At 37.8% G+C, this 22,728-nt stretch overlaps 1 protein-coding gene across 1 annotated transcript in view; it reads left to right on the top strand.

The window, feature by feature from the left end:
• dscamb (Down syndrome cell adhesion molecule b) overlaps positions 1–22,728 on the top strand; it is a 681,084-nt gene that overhangs the window by 544,578 nt on the left and 113,778 nt on the right. The window contains exon 17 of the mRNA XM_028800187.2: positions 5,081–5,321. Coding sequence (XP_028656020.1) covers positions 5,081–5,321 — 241 coding nt within the window. The remainder of the gene's footprint in view (positions 1–5,080; positions 5,322–22,728) is intronic.

Raw genomic sequence — 22,728 nt, forward strand, 5'->3', positions numbered from 1 at the left:
TGCACAAGATAGCACACTCTTTGTCTTCTGTCTTTCACTCTTCCAGTACCTCCTCCACTTCCTCCTGATTTGTCCTTGTGAAGCATGGAGCTCCTTTTATCTTCCACTTGGAAGTACTTCCAGTCTTGCGCACACATGATCTGAAAGCACTTCCATGTGAGATGGAAACGCCATTAAGTAATGGTCCCCAGTCTCTGCAGCACCCACGGAACCCAACAGAGCTGAGTTGAGGAACACAATGTCCCATGCTGCCCTGTGGGAATCCGAAGCACCTCTGCAATCCAGGGGAGCTGCCATCTAGCGCTCCAGGGGAGATAATGCCCTGTACACACTCTCTCCCCCGGACCTTCCATTCTGAGGGTGTTTCGACTGAGTAAGGCCACTGGCCGTCCCTCACTGTGCACATAACTGCACTAAGTGTGTACTATATATGACTATATTCAAGGTCAACTATAAAAATGAATACAAACTTAAAAAAAGACTAAACAATACTTGCACAGCAGGCTAGCCAAAAAAAGTATTAAAATAAACTTCAACTTGACCATTATTACTATATAAATATACCCATTAATAAGTATGTTATTAATTACCCTGAATGATAATATGGTTTTCAAGTTCAGTTCTGGTGGATTTATTACAACCAAATATACCCTCTTCAGTAGAGTTTGATCCCTTAATTGTATCCAAATTTTGATAACTAGGCAGTGCAGACACAACTTATTGAAAGCTAAAGGGGGCAATTACTTGACTGCTGTTTTCACTAGTCTGCTATTTAGTAAATTATTCTTACTGTGATGCAGCAAAGTCTCTGAATTTATTGAGTGCAATAATAACATGAATCAGATTCAAAGTCAGTGCCAGGCAAGGTCAAAACCAGGAGATCTAAAAAAAAAAACCATTATGAAACCATTGCACTGGGGCAATTAAAAAATCAAAGACAAAGATCAGATTGAAACCAAAACAAACATAGCACTTGGCCTTATATAGAATTGAAACTAATACTAAAGATTATTGTTTATTTTTTTATCCACCTGAAGGATAATCATGACACATGTGGTCATATTTATAGCTAAGGGTTTCAGTGACATTATAGGTGTGATGACTGTGGTCATGTGACCCATTATTCTCATTGCATAAATAATAAATGGAAAAAATAAAATAATTACAAATTGTACCAAACAAGTTTCAAACATTAAAAACCTACAGAAATTGTGTACTATGCTACTTACAAATGAGTAGACAAGTGAATATGGCACTGACGTAAATGGTACCCTTTAGTATTCAGTGTTATCAGCATTTGGATATAATTGAGGGAGCAAAAAAGAGTGATTTATTGAGAAAATGGCAAAGGACCTTTAAATTCTTAAAGTTACAACACCCTAGTACTAAAGTTTTGACAAAATGCAAGTAAGTTCCTAGAATAAGAGAATAAAAAGAAGATAGCTCCCTAAACAATGAGATAAGTTAAAAGTCAGAATGTTACACTGGAAACCTCAGCAACAGGTGATCCACCAGGATTGACCTTAGGAGCTTCTATATTAGATCACACAACATAGTAGCCAATGCAGAAATAATTATTAAAAAAAATGCATCACTGATTTTATATGGGACCATTTTGTCCAAACATTCCAAAACTTTGCTGTCATAGAGTAAGTAGTAATATTTTAGAAAACTGGAGTAACTTAAAAAACACTACATATAGCACATACTGGGCTCATTATATTATAGAGACCATTAAGGACAGCAGAGATGTCAAATTTATGCTACAGTATGTTAGTAAATGCTCATAGAAAAGTTATATGTGTTGCTATTATTCTTATAGAGCATGATAAGTGCTCATATCTTTACTTGAATTAAATAATGTTCTTTCAAAAATCCATCCATCCATTATCCAACCTGCTATATCCTAACTACAGGGTCACGGGGGTATGCTGGAGCCAATTCCAGCCAACACAGGGCGCAAGGCAGGAAACAAACCCCGGGCAGGGCGCCAGCCCACCGCACTCTCTCAAAAATTTAAATTCAGTTTATTTTTTGTTACTCTTTCTTGCTTTTCTCAAGTGTGACCTGGAAGTTATTGTCATGTGTAAACAGTACAATAAGTTTCTTATTTGCTTTTCTCCTACAGTCTAGTGACGCTACTAACAATGCCAGCAACAGACAAGGGATACAACACTAAACATTATTAACATAATACTGCTAAAAAATGGATGCAAACATAAATATAAAGTTTTAGGTTGATTTTCAGAGTAAAAACTTGACAATGTGTAGTATTGTATGTCCCAAATCATTCCTGAAAACCAATTAAAAGGAGCTTGCTAATCTGATGTTTTATATACAAACTAAAAAAGACACAGCAGAAGATGGTTTTTAAAAAATTTATCTATATGTTTGGAATATTTTACTATTACTGTGTAATCAGTAATTTATTTATTTATTTATTTATTTTAAGTATTTTGATTTAAATTTTAAGCTTCCAAATTAATAAGTGTAAGTGCTTCTACCTAAGGGGCAATACTATACTTTGAACATGTTTCAAACATGACCCCACGTTATTAGTGTAATGGAACTGATCAGCCTTGTATTCATAAAATTGTTCCTGCCTTGAACTAAATTATTTACCTGTCTTTGATACTAGTACTGTGCATTATATATCGTCTACGACAATACCTTAATTGTTGTTTTAACGTTGTGCAATGTGAAATTATTGAGTATGTCACTCAGTTTGCAAAAAAAAACAATCAAAAACATGCCTAGAGAGTCCCCGCATTCACTGTGTCATGTAACCTAACAGGATAGTTTACTGCGCATGGGTGCATTGTCAGCGCACCACAAGTAATGGTAGCGTAGCTGCCTGAAACTGAATGAGTAAACAGCACCAGGGGATAAACAGCCTTGCAAACCTACATTGTTAGATTTAATTGCAAGACTTGGAACATCCTCACTTGAAGACTGATGTTGCTAAAACTATGCCAGAAATCATTTACCATTAAAGGCAGCTCGATATTTAAATTATTATTACTCAAAAACAGAAGTCAGCTTCCTTGACACCACCGTTCAACTGAAAGATAACTCCCTTGTAACTTCAGTTTTTCACAAACTCAACATACAGAGTGACATACCTGAAAAGTGATGGCTTCCACCCATATAAGGCGCTCAATCATTTTCAGCCAAGCAATATGTTACAATTGTATTTGGTCAGACCCGGCAGACTGGGATAAACAACTGCAGGAGCTTAGACAAGATTTCATTAGACAAGAATATACTCCCAAAGCAACAGACATTCAAAATAAGAATAGCTACTGCCCTTCCCAGATACAACCTTCTAGAATACAAAAACAAGGACAACAAGAAACGCATCCCCCTTGTTGTCACCTATAACCCAAATCTTCAAGCACTTCAAAAAATTATAAAAGGACTTCAGCCAATACTAAATAATGATGATACGTTGAGAGATGTATTCCCAGAACCTAGCATTTGTATATTATATTTAGCAATGAAGTATGCTGTTTTCCCTGTCCTGCATAATTGCAGTGCTTTGTGCTGTGAAGCACTAAATCAATTTTATTTTGGTATTAATAAATGGAGCAGCACATTTTATCACCAGTGTAGACAAGCCAAATAGCTACTTTGCCAGAAATCTGCCTTAATTTTTACTTCCTACAACTGTTGTTAGCACTGCCAGTGTGCACAGTCCCATATGCATGGCATTAGGTGCATGCCGGCTTTCCTCTAGTAGCCTTTAACTGTTTAAACTGGTTTGAAAATGGATGGATGCTAAAACGGACATCTGTAGACTTGTTTGCTACAATCAGAGAATGAATGTGAGTTTTTGTTCCTTTTATTGGATTGTGTAGGACACAGCAATAAAATGCAATTCACCTTGCTATCATTTTGTCTTCTCTTACAACTTTGTGACACTACAAGTTGAACAGTTACAATTCACGTCTGACTAGTTACATCACATTAGTCTGTTTTTCAACTAACTCAATAATAAAATAATAGTAGTAATATCGAAAGCCTGTGTTTTTTTAATATATATAATAACGTGCATGATTCCTGAAATTCACCTGCCTCAAACATACGGTATTGCCAGACATGACTTCTGAAGTTTTTCTTTACGACGTGTGTTAATAAGTTGCTTTTATCATCTGACAATTTTATATGTAGTTTTTACTCACATTTTTCTCTTGTAGTCTTTGCCTTCCAGAGTAATTCATCAACCTGCAGTCACTGCATATGAATGCAGTAGCGACATTCACTTGGGTACTGCCGATACTATACAAAACCCAGTAACGTTAGGTTTTCAAAACTTTGGTATCAATTTTTGTGACATCCCTGGATCTATGAGTTATAAAATTATATATTTTGACAGTGCTGCTTAAACCTATTAGGGAGTTATCAACAAATTGTGATTATGTGCAATTCAAACAAGTAATACACAAGATTGAACATTTAAGTGCCTTTAAATGACTTCTAGTAATAGTGGAAAGTATGCTTGCGCTTGTATCAGGAACAGACCCGCTGAGGTGTTATATTGGAAATGACTCTCTTCTGAAAACATACACAGGCAGAAACGTGCAGTTAGTGAAAGAAGGCAACATAGACTGAAAACTTCTCAGGCATTGCTCCAAAAGTGTTCCTTTCAGATCAGCTAACCACAGAAGACCAGAAATGCATGCCTTGGTCGGCTGAATCTTGTTTCGTGCTGATTCACACTAATGGAACAACCAGGACACATTAGGTCCCTTAGTATAAGTAGAGCAATGCTTACATGCTAAAGCAAGGCACCTCTTCATGATATCAGTGTACCCATTTACAAACAAGATTTTTTTTCCCCCACTAAAAACAGTAAAAATATGCTATATGCCACAAAGTTAGAAAATTAATGGAATGGTTCTGTGAACATGACAGTAAATCAGACTTGTTCTCATAACCATGACCATTATGGTACCGTTGACAGTAGACTTTCTGTTTTGAACCAAACTTAATTCATGTTGAGTGCCCTCCAATCTTCTCTCCAAACAACCTACTAAATTTTGTTTACTTATTTGTGTTGTGTGCTCCTTCCTTCCCTCAGGCTCCCAAGAAGCACCTGCAGAATGGAATGATTCGTCGGTACCAGATATGCTACAGAGAATACAGTACTGGCAGCAATTTCCAGTTCAATATCATCAATGTGGAAAGTACAGGAGACAGTGAAGTGTACACACTGGACAACCTGAAGAAGTTTACACAGTATGGAGTAGTGGTACAGGCTTATAATCGAGCTGGCCCAGGACCTTCCTCACAGCAAATAATCGCCACTACTTTAGAAGATGGTGAGCACATATGCATTTTGAATTGATTTTAAGTTATGCCTTATTACACTCCATTACTTCAGGTGCAAACATAATAAAGTTTAATAATGAATGGAAATACAATCAAAACAGAAAAGGCACCTCTTTGAAAATAGCTTCCATCAGTTTGCCAGATGCATGTTTTTACTTCCATGCAATATTTATTTGTTATATTTTTGCATAATATTATTTATTACTGCTGACATTCTGGTGTGTATACAGAAAAGTTGCTTCAAAAGAGAGAACATTGTGTCATGACAAACACCATATGTAGAAAACACAGATGCACACAATACTGTAATTTGACATCAGACAGGTTTAACTATTTTAAATATAAAAGTCACCTGGCTTTTCCATCATAGTATGCTGTGAGACACTAATAGAGCTCTTTGTTGCTTGAGGCCATCACACTTTTTAATGCCTTTTCCCTTCATGCCTGTCTTCACCCACTTATTATAGACACATTGGCACAGGGACCTTTCATTAATATTTCATCATTACTCTTCTTGTAAAAGTCTGAATCTTGCACATAATCTAATAGTTTGCACTTTTTTACTGTTTTGTAATATTTTATGTTCTAGATGGTCATTGGTACAAACTCTATCTATCTATCTATCTATCTATCTATCTATCTATCTATCTATCTATCTATCTATCTATCTATCTATCTATCATGAGCCCTGACAAAGAACTTTACTATAACTATTTATGTGGTGCATAAATGATTTCCAATTTTCTTCAGCTGCAGCAGTCTTGAGTTAAGTGACATGATAAAGATCACACAGCTACCAAAGTGCTAAGGACTGAACTTAACCTTTTAGTTTAAAAGCTGTCATTTTGGGTGCCAGGCTGTGCCACTGGATAGTCAAAAATAAATGACACATATTTAATGATCCTAAAAATTAAACAGACCAAACATTATTTTGCAAATGTCTCTGGGTACAGTTTGTTAAATCCAGTTGTTTGTATGACATGAAATATATGTAAATAAAGATATTCAATAAAAACATAGTGAAACACTAACCAAATTATTACATACAACACATTTAAAATGCTGTTATTCAGTGGTTTCCCATTCTGGCAGCTACCCATCTTAACTATTCATGCACCCTCAGCCTAATTAAAATTTTCCCCATAAAAAAACCATTTCAATTTTAAACCTGTAGTACAGTATAGAAACGTTGAAAATCTCAAAACATTGTAGCATAAGTAATGTACAAAACTACCTGGTAAATTGTGACAACTTCAAATAATGTGACCTTGGAAAAGTGCCTGCATTAAGGAATGCTTGAAGTATAATCCTGATCATAGAGAGCCCTCTGGTGGTTTCTTCTTAAAATAACATTTAGAAAAATTTTTTTTTTTTTAGTCCAAGAGTAGGCAAAATAACCATAAAGAGGATCAGTAAGATTTTTTTTAAATTTAAATAAGTAAACTTATTTCTAACATATAGCTAAGGCGACTTCTAAAATGTAATGTTAAACACATGTACTCCATAAGAATTTCTCTTAGAAAGTATTTTATTCTGGCATCTGTTAAGTTAGTACTCTTCACCTTATTAGTGATCTGAATTTAAGTGATTACATTGCAAAATAGATTTTTTAAGGAAAAGGATGTCACATTAATAATTGAGCTTATTCATTTTTAGGCATTTAATCCAATGACAGATTTTTGAATGTTGCTTCTTGCTCTTTGACTTAGTTCCTGATTAAAGTAAGATACAAGGAGAACTGCACATCATTAACTCATTTAAATAATTTTTCCATGTCTAAGCAACCATCCTCTGTTGGCTTGGATGTCAGTCTAGCACACTTACGCACACTGCTATTATTATTAGCAGACACATTTATCCAAGGTGATTTACAAGTCAAGTTAAAATACACACAAGAATGATTAGAAGGCGCAACCACTAAAAAACAACAGAGAACAAGAAACAAAAGGCAATATTAATTCTACATAATTATACTGTACCAGTAACTAGACTAAGACAAAAATCAGTATCCTACACTCCTTGTCAGTTCAACAGCAGCTATCATGTAAAAGACAAATTGAGCTGTTCCAAAATATTTAATGAGAAGGTGTGCTTTCAACAGACACCTAAACATGAGTGAATCGGTTTCCGTTCAATTTGACAAAGGAGGATCATTCCACAGCTTTAGAGCGGAATGGTCATCCAGTTTTTCAACATCTGGCAAGTTGAGGGACAGTCAGCAGACAGGCAGAGCCAGAATGGAGAATTCTTGCAGGGACTTACGAAAAGAATAAGACTGGGGCAGAAAAATTCAGAGAGTCTTCACTCAAGATAAGAATTTTGAACTGGATCATTGGAGCAACAGGAAGTTAGTGGAGAGAATGAAGCAGGATTAATAGGAGTGAAATGAGGAAGAGAGAACACAAGTCAAGTTGTTGCATCGTGGATAACCTGAAGAGGTCTGATAGCTGTTGAGGGAACCCCACCAGGAGATAGTTAAACTTGTAAGTTGTAAGAGGGAACTGAAAGGAAAATCAGTACATCATCAGCATAGAGCCGGTAGGTGGAGCCATGAAAAGAAATAACATTGCCTAATCCTTGAGGTATACCTGAGGACAGTGTCTATGGAGAAGAAAATTAGCTAGATCAAGGGACACCAAAGGATCAGTCAAATAATTAGGACTCGAACATGTCCAAAGCAGAACTAGCAATTCCAAGCTTATTGAGTGCAGAGCTAAGCAATGAATTCTTAATAGTATCAAAGATGACAAAAGATCAAAAAGGGATGAGAAGAAAGGAGAGGGAAGCAGCTAAAGCAGATCTAAGACCATTTTTGACTGAAAGCAGTGCAGTCTCAGTAGCATGACCCTTGCAAAATCTGGATTGAGGAGCATCTAGTAGATTGTGTTAAGAAAGTAAAGAGGATAGTTGTTTGTGAACTGTGAATTTCACAGTCTTGGACAGGAACGGCACAATGGAGACTGGATGGTAATTGCCAATGACAGATGGGTTGATACAGGGTTTCTTTAGAATAGGAATCACATGCCTATATGCAATTATAATGGGGCAATCCGGGGTTGCCAATAAAGCATTTAGCATGTCTTTGTGCTGAAAGAAAATTACATGACCTCAGAGAGGACTTCCAAGTATCAGAGAAGGTATCTCATCCATGACTTAAACTTGGCTCCAATAACACAACTGGCATTACTAACTATAGTGCAAAATTCACCAAAAAATAAAGCATACTGTATTCGGACGATACACTGAAGTGAAGAATATAATTGTAGTTTTGCATAAAACTCAAATTTGTGCTTGACAAATTTATAAATCATTAAGTAGATATTTTTGCAATATGAATGGCAAAATGGCACACTGGTTAGTGCTGAAGCATCAAGGTTCCTGTCTTCTGGGTCTGAAGCCTGTTCCTAGTTGCTGTCTGTGTAAAGATTACATTTTTCCATCTCTGTGTGAAACTTCCTCAGCAACTCTGGGGTTTTTTTTGTTTTTTTTTCTTCCTATATCCCAATATGTGTTAGTAAATTTAGCACAGGTAGCACTTGAGTATTTTTATTATGTACAGTAAACAGAAAATATGAACAGATCAAGAGAACGTCAACAGTACATTAAACTTATACTTTGTGATATGAGTGGAAAATATAAAGAAAACCAGGTTGATATGGGGAGACGTACAAACTACAAAGATAATGACATGCTAGTTAGAAACTGAAACCATCCATTATCCAACCCGCTGAATCCGAACAAAGGGTCACAGGGGTCTGCTGGAGCCAATCCCAGCCAATACAGGGCACAAGGCAGGAACCAATCCCGGGCAGGGTGCCAGCCCACCGCAGGACACACACAAACACACCCACACACCAAGCACACACTAGGGCCAATTTAGAATCGCCAATCCACCTAACCTGCATGTCTTTGGACTGTGGGAGGAAACCGGAGTGCCCGGAGGAAACCCAGACAGACACGGGGAGAACATGCAAACTCCACGCAGGGAGGACCCGGGAAGCGAACCCAGGTCCCCAGGTCTCCCAACTGCGAGGCAGCAGCGCTACCCGCTGCGCCACCGTGCCGCCGAAACTGAAACCCATTCCCTGAAAGCAGTAATGCTAATCTCTAGCAAATAAAATTCTTTATTACATTTATCATATAATGTTTTCATAATATGGACAAAATACCATTTCTCCATCCAAATCCCCAAATGGGGTTAACTCTAATATTTGGTGTAATTACCTCAACAGCATCAACAACTCGGGAAAGTAGCCTAAATTGTAAAACAGTTTTAATATACTGTACTATGTATTTAAATTTTGTTTCTTTTCAGCTATCATACTTTTTTTTTTTTTTTTTTTATATAGAGTTTCCGCAAAACTCTATTGGAGAAAACCTAATGATAAAATGAGCAAGTGAGCAAAAGCAATATTTTTAACATTACTCAAAAAGGTAACTTTAACTTTTGGACAGTCAGTTTCAAACTACTGTATTTGTAATACAAGTCTTTGTAAATTTTTTCTATTTATCTCTGATGTTCAAAAGGAAAACTAGATATTAACATTTATATTCTTAATGGTGAGCTGATCTTGACAGAGACAAGAGAGATCTGCAGTTCTGTATATGATGCTTAAGGGGACTACATTACTTCATGGTAAGTTTTGCCAAATGGTTTTATAGGGATTTTAGCTTGAAAAAACACTCTTGTCCATTTTTCACCATTTACTGTAAATAATATTGTACTGACCATACATACAGTATGTGGATCCCAGGAGCCTAATGCATGGCTATTTAACGAATTCTAGATAGATGGCCCTGAACAGTTTTGTTTCTCTAGAGGTTTTTGTGAAAGCTTTTTTCACACCCTGGATAATTCACAAGTCCACTTCACTGTGCACTTACAAACAAATAGTTTGGGTTGATTAGAGTCGCCAGTTTACCTCTCACACATCTTTAAGATATGGGAGGAAAAATGCAACACTGAAAAAAATCACATGTAATCACACTTAATGACTCATCACGGGCATCAAAGAGACATCGAGTTCAAACCTAGGACACTGAATCCATCAGGCACAGTAGTAGCATTAACTACTATACCATTCTGCTCAGTGACTAAATGCAGAGCAAAAATGCTTAGTGATCAAAATAAGATATCAAATGTTTTAAAAATAAAAATATCAATTGAATAACCAACTACCTTCTTTTGTTGTTGCCATGAGTTAAAAATAAAATTTGATATGTTCCACTAGATAAGCAAGCATAAAACTAAGAATAAAATCATTTGTAAGTTTAATTTAAATAAGGACAATGACATGTAACAGTCATTACTTATGAAGTTGGGTAATTGACTAACCAAAAGAAAAATTAATAGTTTAGGATGATACTCGCTATGTAGAACAACCTGTCTTAAATAAAGACATCCATCCATTTTCCAACCCGCTGAATCCTAACACAGGGTCACGGGGGTCTACTGGAGCCAATCCCAGCCAACACAGGGCACAAGGCAGGGACCAATCCCGGGCAGGGTGCCAACCCACCGCAGGACACACACAAACACACCCACACACACTAGAGCCAATTTAGAATCTCCAATCCACCTAACCTGCATGTCTTTGGACTGTGGGAGGAAACCCACGCAGACACGGGGAGAACATGCAAACTCCACGCAGGGAGGACCCGGGAAGCGAACCCGGGTCTCCGAACTGCGAGGCAGCAGCGCTACCACTGCGCCACCGTGCCGCCCTATGTAAAGCCATATTTGCCATTATTTTGATGTCTTTTTAGCAATACAAATTGTTTCTGACACATCTTTGCACGATAACTGAAGGAAAGAAATGATGTTTTTATTGGAGAAACATGGCGTATATACTAGATAATATGCCTGTTTGTCAAGTCTGAATTTACAATTCTGCAGGTATATTAATGAATTTCCACAAAATGTCCAGACATAATTAAAGATGTCACAATATTAGAATTCAAAGCCTCCATTCCTTTTTTAGGAACTGTGTAGGACACAGTATTAAAAAGTGATCAATCCCCCCATCATTTTGCCTCCACTTATTACTTCATGCTACTACCAGCAGAACAACAGTTTCTGCAGTTTCAAGATGAAATTCTCTGTTCTCTAACACAAAGCATTTCCAAACATAAGCTTTGCTGTTTTACTTTTTGACACATGTCGATGCAGTGTTGTAACATCACCACTGTGAGCCATTTTCATATGTAGTTCTTGCTTAAGTTTTTCTCACATACTACTGAACCTTTGAGAATAATTCTTCTACCTTCAGTAACGCATGAGTGCAGTACTGACTTTTACTTGGTGCAACTGATACTGTACAAAAGCTAGTACTATTATGTTTTCAGAACTTTGGTATCGACTAAAAGTAAGGGTTCTTGTCACACGCCCAGAAACAGTGTACTGTACTGTATATAAAAAAGGTGTTCTGCCAGAGTAAAACAATAGACCACAAAACAGCATGAATAGGAAATGAGAACAACCAAAGTCAAAAATCAACATTGTAGGCATTTTTGATGATTAATAATTAATAAGATGGCAACCCAGGAGGACGCCACAATAATGTGGGATTTGAAAAAGTAATTTTAATGTGATTAATTAATTACTAGTTTTGTCTTTGGCACTACTGGTAATTAATCAAATAATTCAGCAAGGCTCTTACATTATTTACCTTACCTTTCCCTGTGTACGAGGCAGGTCTCTGGCCTTTAGACTTATATCAAGGTAACTAAGGCACACTCATTTTAAGAAACAGAATAACATAATTTATTGATAAACACAAAAGGATTATCGAAGTATGATAAATGTATATACCTGTATATGTTGACATATAAGACTGTAGTATGCAGACAGACTAGACAGGCAAACATATAACATATAGGCTGGCTGTTTACTGGTTATTTATAGTTTTACTTTATCTTGGCACAGATAAATTGTTTTATTATCCCAAGTCTTTATGGATGATGTCCAATGTTGTGAGAAGTTGTTTCTTTGTTGTTGCTCCAGGTTAAAGTGGAAGATTCTTTGTGCATTGAGTGCAGTCTTTCTCTTTGCTGCATGAACTTATCAGTGCTATGCTCCTGCTTCCTCACCATGCCTTCTGCTGTCTTTTGTCACTTCATAGAGAAAAGGCATTAATTTGACTTTTTAGCACATGACTTTAGATGCTCAAGTTCCCTTCTTGAAGTAATGGCTGCTCATTTACAGACAGAGCTCAATGCTTCGCTTGGCAGACTGAATCTCCGCTCTCAGGCTCACAAAGAGAATAGTTTGTCGGCTTCAACTCTCTAAGGAAGCAGCTCATAGATTTTAGGTTCAGAGATCAGGATTCAGATATTTTCAGTTATTTTGGAGAGTTCCCCCTCCCTGAGAGAATCCAAGAGAAGGGTGCCCAGTGAGAATCCCTGAACTTCTCTTGAATTGCCGTTCTCTTTTTCTATTCCTTCTCCTCTCACTTACATTAAGAGATGGGGTACGTGTGGTTTTAAAGAAAGTTTAACCTTCTTCTTATTGGATTAAAGTCTCTTCCAGTTACAAAACCAGTGTCTTCTAAGAGGTGAGGTCTTCTGTCCACCTTAGTTGTCTTCCCTTGAATCAACTCTCTGTCCTTGCTCGAGTCCATTTCATGCCTTCTGGCTCAAGAGAGGGACCTCTGTAGAAATGTCAGTGCAACTCTTATTTATACCTTTATTACCAGATGAAGTCCAGGCTGACCCAGGTATAAGCTGGAGTTTAGTCACTTAGTTTGGAATGTAAGAAGGAATTTTGTGCAGGTGGATGCCTGCATCCCTGATTTCTAAGCAGCCCTGGTGTGCCATGAAAGCCTCGTACAATGGGAAAGGTACTCGTTGTCCTAAAATGTTTCAAAGCCAAATATACAAATCCAAAATTGTTGTTCAAGAAACAAGCAAGAATTCTAAGTCCCTAAAAAGATTTTGAAATTTAAGCATGCAAAGAAAAAATAGAGATGGAGAAAAAATGCCACCATGCTGTTAGGACAGTGACATCACACAATGCAATTTCTTGCTGTCGCATGATGACAACAGAGTACTGTTGCCAGCAGCAAAGAATCACACAATGGTAGAGCCCACTGACAGAAACAGTAAACAAAATGGTGATGAAAAAGTAAAATGCTAAACCTTTTCCTTAATGGAAAGCAAAACAGCATGCAAAATTAACAATTAAAATGGGTTCTAGAAGGGAAAATAAGTGCCTAGTATGAGGACATCAAGCACACATGTAAAAATTTGAATGGCATTGATCATATATTTCAATTTTATATGCACATAAAAGCTTGCACTTTCAAAAAAACTGCCTAACCAGAAAAGTTACTGCATTTCAAACATAGATTTATATATCAACCATTCACTTGTACTTACTGTATTTGTTTTTGTAAAAGCATAGTTCTTCAGGAGACCTATGAAGAAACTAACCTAACAAACTGAAATTGGTTGAATTGAGAAATTTATTTTGGAAATAGGAAACAAAAAGAAAGTTTATACCCAATGATATTTAAAGGTTTAATAACTAGCCACTGGATTAAATTGACTTGTGAGTTTTGAGGTTATAGTTCTGTCAAAGATAAATTCACAAAGCCATTTTCAGGATAGGAGAAGCCTTTATTAATGTGTGGAATTATGTAGTATGTCGAAGACAATGACTAAATTATATCTGCACTCCTTAAATACAGGTAATTACAGGAGCATGTGATTAGTGAACAGTTTCTCATGTCTTTGTAAGTTACTGATAAACAAGACCCTGAAGAGTTTTTGGTTTATTGCCTCTGGGAAAATGTACCTTAATCATTTCTTAACAGAACTTGACAGAACTAATAGTGCTTGATTTTGCATATTATAACAAGTGGCTAGGCCAGAAAGTATAAATACTGATCAAAACATTTTCAACCTGACCTTTTAAGACAAATCTACAAAGCCCTTAAAGGGATCACCCTCAGGGAATCGCGCCACATGGCCATAGTGCAGGTAATGTGCCTCATTCGGGATTCCATGTGCAACCGCTCATTCAACACAAAGTCAAACCAGCGGTACCCAAGGATTCTCTGAAGAGAGACAGTACCAAAGGAGTCCAGTCTTTGTTTTGGGTCACTGCATAGCATCCATATTTCACAGCCATATAGCAAAACCTGGAGTACCAGGACTCTAAATACTTCGATCTTTGTCCTCTTGCCCAGATATCGGGTGTGCCACACACCCCTTTCCAGTGAACTCATGACCCCCCCCCCCCCCCCCCATGCTCTTCCAATCCGTCTACCGACTTCATAGGAAGAGTCACCAGACACATGAATGTCGCTGCCGAGATAAGTAAACCTTTCGACAAAGTCGATACTGTCTCCGCAGACAGACACACTGCCGATGGCAGTGCGCAAGAGGTCATTAAAGGCCTAGATCTTGGTTTTTATCCATGACATTCACAAGCCCATACACTCAGACTCCCCTCTCAGTCTCTTGAGAGAGCCCCAACCAGAGCCTCTATTGACTCTGCAAAGATCACAGCATTGTTGGCAAAGTCAAGGTCAGTGAAATCTTTCTTCAGCAATAGATACAATGCAGAATAATACAATAATATCAACATATAATACAATACAAAAGCAAAATAAACAAATCTGTCTGTATAAAGTTCTGCCTAACAAATAATTACATATCTTCACTCCTTCACACTTGTGGTGGCACTACCCCTTGACAATGAGCACTTTCTTGAACTTGGCTCCAAACAATAAGCGCAATGATCTCTGACACAGCATGAACAATTATACCTCAACTAGCTGTGTAATTTACTAAGACAATGGGCCTAGGCTATAGTGCCAAGGGCTAATTGAATGTACTAGAAATGCTGTGTAAGTAACTGAACTTTTCTATATACAATTTTTTCCTCCCAAGGACTAATATTATTAGTTTACTGGAACAGCTTACGCTTGAACATACCGTACCATTTTCTAAACCCACTTAATCCTGAGCAAGCTCACAGGGAAGATGGAATCTAATCCAGCAAGCACAGGGCACAAGTGTGGTATAGCGGGTCCACAGCTCATGTCAAAAGGGCCAGTTTTAAATAAATAATCGCCGCACTCACGGCTTAGCAAGGGGGCATGGTAGTGTGTGACCGAGTGGTTCTCGGGGAATTTGTGATGCGGGAGATTCTCACTTAAGTGCACAGGTGAGAAATCGTCCGCATCCGTAATTGTTCCCGGGAGCTGCTGATTGCCGCAGCTGATCCATGTCCTCGTAATATATAGAAGCGCGAGGCGGCTAGCAGGGGAGAATGGAAAAAATGAGGAGAGATAGAGGTTGCTTGGAAGAAGGAGGCAAGAAGCAGCAAGGAGAGAGAGCCGGTGTGAGTGAGAGGGAAGGAGAGCGAGCGAACGAGAGAAAGCAGGCTTGATTGAGAGAAGGCAGGCAGCTGGGAGGTGAGCCCCTACCGAAGAGTATTTGGCCAACACTCGGTGGGGCTGAAGGAAGCAGTTGCTCCAGCTGAGTGATCAAGGAGCTGGAGTGACTGGTGACGATGACGACTGGCCGTCGTAAGGCAGCAGCAGTCGAGGAGGCTTTGGGCTGGTTTAGCCCCAGCATGAGTGCCCTGGCCGCTGGGGAAATAACCCAAGTCTCAGTCCGGATTGGAGCCCGACGTAGCCAGGGATCGGAGGGCTACTGGACCAGAGTGGAAGGCATCTATACTTGCAGGTAGGCGACTCTCCTGTTGCGATGCCCGATGGGAGAAGCAGGGGAGCCGCCATGTAGAAAAGGTAGAAAGAAGGCACCGTGCTTTGGATATTTTAAAGAGACTGCTTCATGCCATAGTTTTAACCTCATTGTTTTTTTAAAGTGTTTTTCAATTGGATTTTAACCTCCACTTTTACCACGTTTCAATTTTACTGGATTATTTATTTATTGAAACTGTGATGCATTGCACTATTTATTTGGACACTGTTTTGTTTTGATTTGTTTTTAATAAAAGCACTTGAAACTTTTACACCGTCCCCTTGTTCCATTGTTATGCCTCACTGCCAATCTCATCGGTGACATTACCGACGGTGCAGGGTTCAAGGGCTCCCGTAAGGACGATGGGAGCATGGATTGAACCCACATCATCACAAAAAGGCAGGAACAATCTCTGAACAAGGCACCAGCCAATTGCAGGATGAACACATACACACCACAGCCAATTTAGCATCACCAATCCACCTAACCTCCATGTCTTTGGACTGTAGGAGGAAACCAGAGCAGCCCAAGAAAACCCACACAGACACATGGAAAAATGCAAATGCAGGGAAGACCCAGGATGTGGACCTTGGTCTCCTTAATGCGAGGCAGCAGTGCTACCACTGCTTCTCATGGTTACTAATGCCACATAAAATTGTAAAATATTCCTGCTGTAGATCAATTCTTGCTTTTCCTAATGCCTTGGCTTTTGTTGATGGTCATTATAAAACATAGTTTCAGAGGAAACTATATTCTTTTTTTAATTCAAACAGGTAATTAGTAGGAATAAGGGGAATTTTAGGTATAAATATAATTTTACCCTATAGCAGATCCTGTAAAAGTGAGCTTCCAGTCATATTTGACTGTAACACTTTAATGTGTAATCTTATACCATTACAACATTTTGGAGGGTTTAGCTCAAACGCAGTATACACTGAATAATTGCTTATTTTAACTTACAAGGGGGCTCTGCCCCCTGCTCGCTTCACTTGCCTACCCCCGGGGTTGGGTAACCCGAAATACATTGATGAATGTATGAGATATATCGAATTGTAAAGGTGTAGATGATGAACAAAGGAAGTAAAGAACCCATGGCATGGCACATTAGAAGGATCTATTGGAATACTTCTTTATACACAACATTTGTAGTAAAATCGTTGATAGAGTGTGTCATCTGGATCTAACACGTAGATCTGTGCATATTTGCGTTTGTGATTTGGCTCAGGGTGCACTGTTCCAATCCGATGTAATATTTGTCCACATACGTAGAAGCAGTATGGGCCATTGCCAGCTGTTGGCCTGATATTTACCCCGGTTGATGCAAAAGCAAATGAACTATTGTAGGATCTAATGCAGTCCATAATGTTTTTACTTTCGGGTACATTGTTAGTTTAGAAACATCCGTAGATATTCAAGATATTCATCTAAAGGAGGCAGTCTAACCTGACCCCTTTGACAACAACGTGTAAACTCATTAGTTGTATTGCCAGTTGTTTCTTCAGGGAAGTTAAGTGAATGACAATGACAGCAAATGATATTCATTAATCCTAATGAATGTTCATTAATAGTGGACGCACTTAAAACCAAAAAGCCCTCAACCTGGGTGGGACGCCACAATACTTTCGAATTTTATTGCTTTCATATTGTGTACCTTTGTCTGCATGTGTATCTTCAGACTTCAATTTGTCCTGGTATTTTTTCAATTATGACTGACATGACAAAGTGTCACAAAAGTTTTACCTGAACAATCGCTGACTTTCTAACCCCACACACAACTTTCTAGCACCCTCTTCAACGCCCCCCCTATTACCGCATGAAATCAATACCCCGCTATCAGTCCTCCGTGCTGTACTCCGCCTTCCCTCAGCGCTGAGACCACATGATTTGTGTGTACCATGTGCTTTTAATTTACACGATTGATTTTTTTTTGATCGGTGTGCTCTTATATATTCCGTACTATCTTTGTGGACATTTGCGGACCCCGTAGTGTCTTAACCCGTGCCTGCTTTGCTTCCGCAGTTTCTGACACTTGTTGTAGGCGCCTGCGTTCATTGATCTTATCCAGGTGGGCTCGTGTGTGTATCGTTGAGCTGTATTGTGTTTGAATTTGGTGTAAAGCGTTCATCGGTTTGTACAATCCCAAGCAGCACATTATTTCTAACTTCACTCCGCAGTAGTGCCACTCACAATATGGCGGTTGTTTTATTTGCTATTTCCGTTAGTTGAGCTGTACGCGCCTGCGCAGTACGTCTCATGGTCCCATCGCCGTGTACCTGCGTCCATGCCATCCGGTTTACCATTCTCGGTTAGTAATATGGATAGTATTACATACAGCACTGACTTTTACAGGCAGCACATTTATGTGATCCATGGAATAAACTTAATGTTTTAAGCATTGTACAGATATACCATCCTGCCAAATGTCAGTTTTTTAACTAAACAGGACACAGTTTTTTTGTTCATGAGTAAATGAATGAGTGAATGAGTCAGTCAATTTTGCATTATATATGTACATCAAGCAGGTACGTCCAGGTCAAAGTCCAGTTGTATCTGCTTTCAGATGTTTATTGAAAAAGAGTATGTTTTATTAAAAAGCTCATAAATCCCAACATTAGCAACCAATAAATAGTGTTTGATCTTAAGTGCTACTGGGTATTTGTAAAGACAAAAATGACTTAAATTCTATATGGAACCACCTTCCAAATTTTAATATTGTGGTAACAAACGAACCAACAAATTTATCTAATGGTCTAAGTCCACTTTTAATTTAAAGGGAGCAGTTCCATTCTAATATTGTGACTTCCATGGACTGCAGAACCTGAGGAGCCACCTGGCCTACTTTTAGCCTAACATTGGTAATGTTCCAACAATTTATGTAAAAGTGAAAAACTATACCATTAAGTGAGAAGTTAAATCCACACTATTGAGCCAGGAAGAATATTGCTTAATATAAAGAAAAACATTTATCTTCCCTATATTTCCATCTAATAATCTGCAGCCTTGCAGCTGGACTGAAGTTACACTCTGTTGGATCAGCACAAGGGCATATGGCATTGCTAAACCCATAAGGAGCAGTGTTTCTTTCCTTTTGCTCCCCAAAAAGACCTTATTAACTAAAAAAAAAAAATTCTTTCAGTAAGTTTTGAGATTGCAGACTTGCATGTAAAATGAAACTGTATACAAGGGAAGCTTGGCTCTTTTGATTATCACTTTCGTATTTTGTAATTTTATATTTTGCATACACTATGACCCCAGTGAGGAAAATGAGATGAGATGGTTTTGGACACAAGTTTAGTCTAGGAATGTAACTGTACAGTGTGAGATAATAGCTTTGAAATAAACTGATAATGTTTTTTAAAAAGCCATTATATCACCTGCATTGCAGGTTTGCAATACCAATTAACCATTCAGAATTATGTCCTGTTTGCAGCATTTCATTTGCATGCATTATAAAAAATTAGTGAGGAAATGAAGGGGAAAAAACTGCAACTTATGAGACATATCCAAGCCAAAATGTAACAGAATGAAGTAAAACTTTTTCTGTAATATATACTGAGCAGCTTTTGTTCAGAAGATGGTAGCAAGAGAACAACAGAGGACACCATGTTCGAGTGAGTAAAAACAATTGTTAACTATTACTGATTGTTGTTGGTAGACATTTATTGAAATTCATTTTATGAGACATATCTAACTATAGTGTTATATATCATTACGGCATCTTGTAGTTATTTTAAATCAGCTTTGAATGAACCAACTTTGAATCATCTTGATAACATTATAAAATATCGCTATGCGTGCTGACCTGCACACCCACACCCTTACCCCTAACGTGACCCATTGGCCTACCTCCTTCTGCTGACACTTTATGCAGTCCATGGTAACTGCCTTTTGCTAAGCCAGCCAGAACACAAATTAACTCAAAAGTATATTTTCTATATTTTACTGGAAAAAAATCAACCGTTCCAAGTATCAAATGAAACAGTCATTTGGGTCATAATAATTTCAGTATATTTTATAAAGGATGTAATTAGTCTCTTTAGGTTAGCAGTTACTCTTTTCTCCTCTTAGCAATTAATATTTTGGAAGTGCAGTGGTCTTGCTTAATTTCATGAATAGGGCCCCTTTAATTTACACTCTGCACTGACCAGATGTCTTCTAACCAAAAGTTAACTGATTCATCTCAGTCCGACTCCTTCTTTTATTGATTCTCCATATCACATGGCCAGAAGAGACAGGGTCCTCATTTGGTAGGCTTTTATCTTAATAGGTGGGCTATGCTACAAGGTGCTTCCAACTCTCGTACTGAGGTTTTTCTGTTCTTTTAACTTTTGGTTCTTTCCTGTAAAGAGAGAATATGTTTCGAGGTATCTGGAGTTCAACTTGGATATCCAAAAAGAGTTCTAGACTGTGACAATCTGTTCATGCAAACAGTTCAGTTTAAATACCATAATTAAACCTAACTGCACATTTCTTCTTCCACTTCAGTACACAAGTTGTGACACAAAACCATGCACTCTGACATGTACTGAAAAATTATTCTGTGGTTATCAGTATTACTTTTTTCTGAAGACTAGAAAACAGAGCATATTTCAGCAACAGAGTTCATAATCTTGGTGGACACAAGCCATAAATAACTTTTTCTGCCACATTATGTTTGTTTTTTTTTCAGCTTAGAGAATGCTACTTTCTTTAAAAATGAAAATTTCATTATCTGAAGCAACAGCCGAGTACAGTGTGTTTTTGATGTTAAATTACATGATGAAGGTGTTCACTTGGATAGTAAAAAGTGTGTTTTCTTATTGCAACAGACTAGAAAAAAGGGAAATTTAACTTCATTCAATAGCTATTGGCTAGAAGCAGTGCCAGGATTTCATAAAAGGGTGGGCCTAAATTTGTCACGAGTGGGCCTAATGTTATTTTTAAATATACATTGTCGCAAAAACCAGACATAAGAGTCAAAAAAAAGGTTTGGGGCAGGCACCCGTATATTGGTATCCTGGCTGCAAAGTTGCAAAATGTATAACTGCACTGATGTGCACAAAATCGAGTCTAAAACAGAACTGAGGGAATAGGGAAAAGGTGGAGGCTTTTAAAGGGGAAGACAGGAAGTGAGATCAAAGGGCTCAGGCTCATTGGGGTCTTCAGCCATAGGCTCGAGCCTGGACATGACATCCCAGGGGCCGGAGCCGGCAAGGTCTTCTTCCATAGGCTCGGACCCGGATGTGACGTCAAGAGGGCCAGGTGGAATCTTCCATGAGTGGTCTGCAGGAAAGGGAGAAAAAGAGTAAGTGCACTCTGCCACATCCTGGTCTGATTTGGAACTGCCCTTACTCAAGCCCTTTAGCTGCCTCCCATGCGCACGTGAGTGACAACATTAAGTAAAAAAAAAAAAAAAATTTTAGAAGTTATCTTATACCAACATCAGTTATTTTTGCATGTCTAGTTTGAAAGATTTTTGTTAACACTAATTTAAACCAATTTACAAATGATGAAAATACTGTAAATTCACTGCCTACCTTTTGATGATATGTCTAAGTTACCAGTCCATAGCAAGGCACAAATCCCCAAATTATATCTCTTATAATTTGAACCAGTATCTTCATAAAACAGCATTGTTTGTAATTTGTGTGTTTTGATCATGTCTGACAGTGTATATCGTTCTTGCATTAATGAAACACAAATGTGCCCACTTTACAAACTTTAGTACCAACTGAGTTGGTGGTTTGTGAATATCAGGCAAATCTGTGGCCTAGGCTGGTCCTTCATCTTTTGGCGATGGAGTAGTTGTAGATGGTAGCAAACCTACTAAAGTAAGCACAGGTAGCAGAAGGGTTTTTACCTGTCATTGCGGAATTACCAAAATCACTATGGTAGCTGTATGATATATGTTCATGTTTCCAAATGCTTTTTAAGAGTTAAATTAACAGTAACATTAGTGATTTTGTTATGAAGGTTTTAATTAGTTGATATTTAAATCAAGGGGGGATGCATGTTATGCTGTATGCAGTATAGGCCAATTGTCATTAGTTAAAAATAAATAAATAAAAAATAAAAAACTAAGCTGCAAAACATGGTGGGCCAATTAATAACGTGGGTAGGCAGGGGCCTACCTGGACCCTGTGCTGGTGCCACACCTGCTATTGGCATGATTAATATTGATGATTTACTTACTTGTTGTCTCAAGGAAGCTTGTCTTGAATGGATTTTACCTTACAAAAGGAACAGAACCTTAAAATATAAATAAAAATACACATGCTCCACAATCAAAACCTCTGAAACCTTTGATATCATAATTAAGCAATGTGTCACACTGAATTCTAATTGTGGTGCTGTGTGTTTAAAACTGCACAAAGGTTTGATGGTTGATTTTATTTCTCGATTGTTTCTCTTGATTTATAATTCTACATTAAAATCCTTCATATACTAATTGATTGATATTTATTGCACATTTAAAGTAGAAAAAAAACAAGTAGTTTTAATGTTCACTTTCAAAATGATCAATGCAGATTTTAGCAAAAAAAATGTGACATCAGTGCCCTCTAAAGGCTTAATTAATTTTTTTTTTAAATATTTTTTCAAAATGTATAATGTACATATGTATTTAAACACTGTTGTTTTATCTCAAATATGACTTCTACTGGCAATTTTAATAAACTGCAGCAGTTTAAAATGCAGCATAAATTG

The sequence above is a fragment of the Erpetoichthys calabaricus genome, chromosome 4 (genome assembly GCF_900747795.2).
Source record: "Erpetoichthys calabaricus chromosome 4, fErpCal1.3, whole genome shotgun sequence".
Taxonomy (NCBI): domain Eukaryota; kingdom Metazoa; phylum Chordata; class Cladistia; order Polypteriformes; family Polypteridae; genus Erpetoichthys; species Erpetoichthys calabaricus.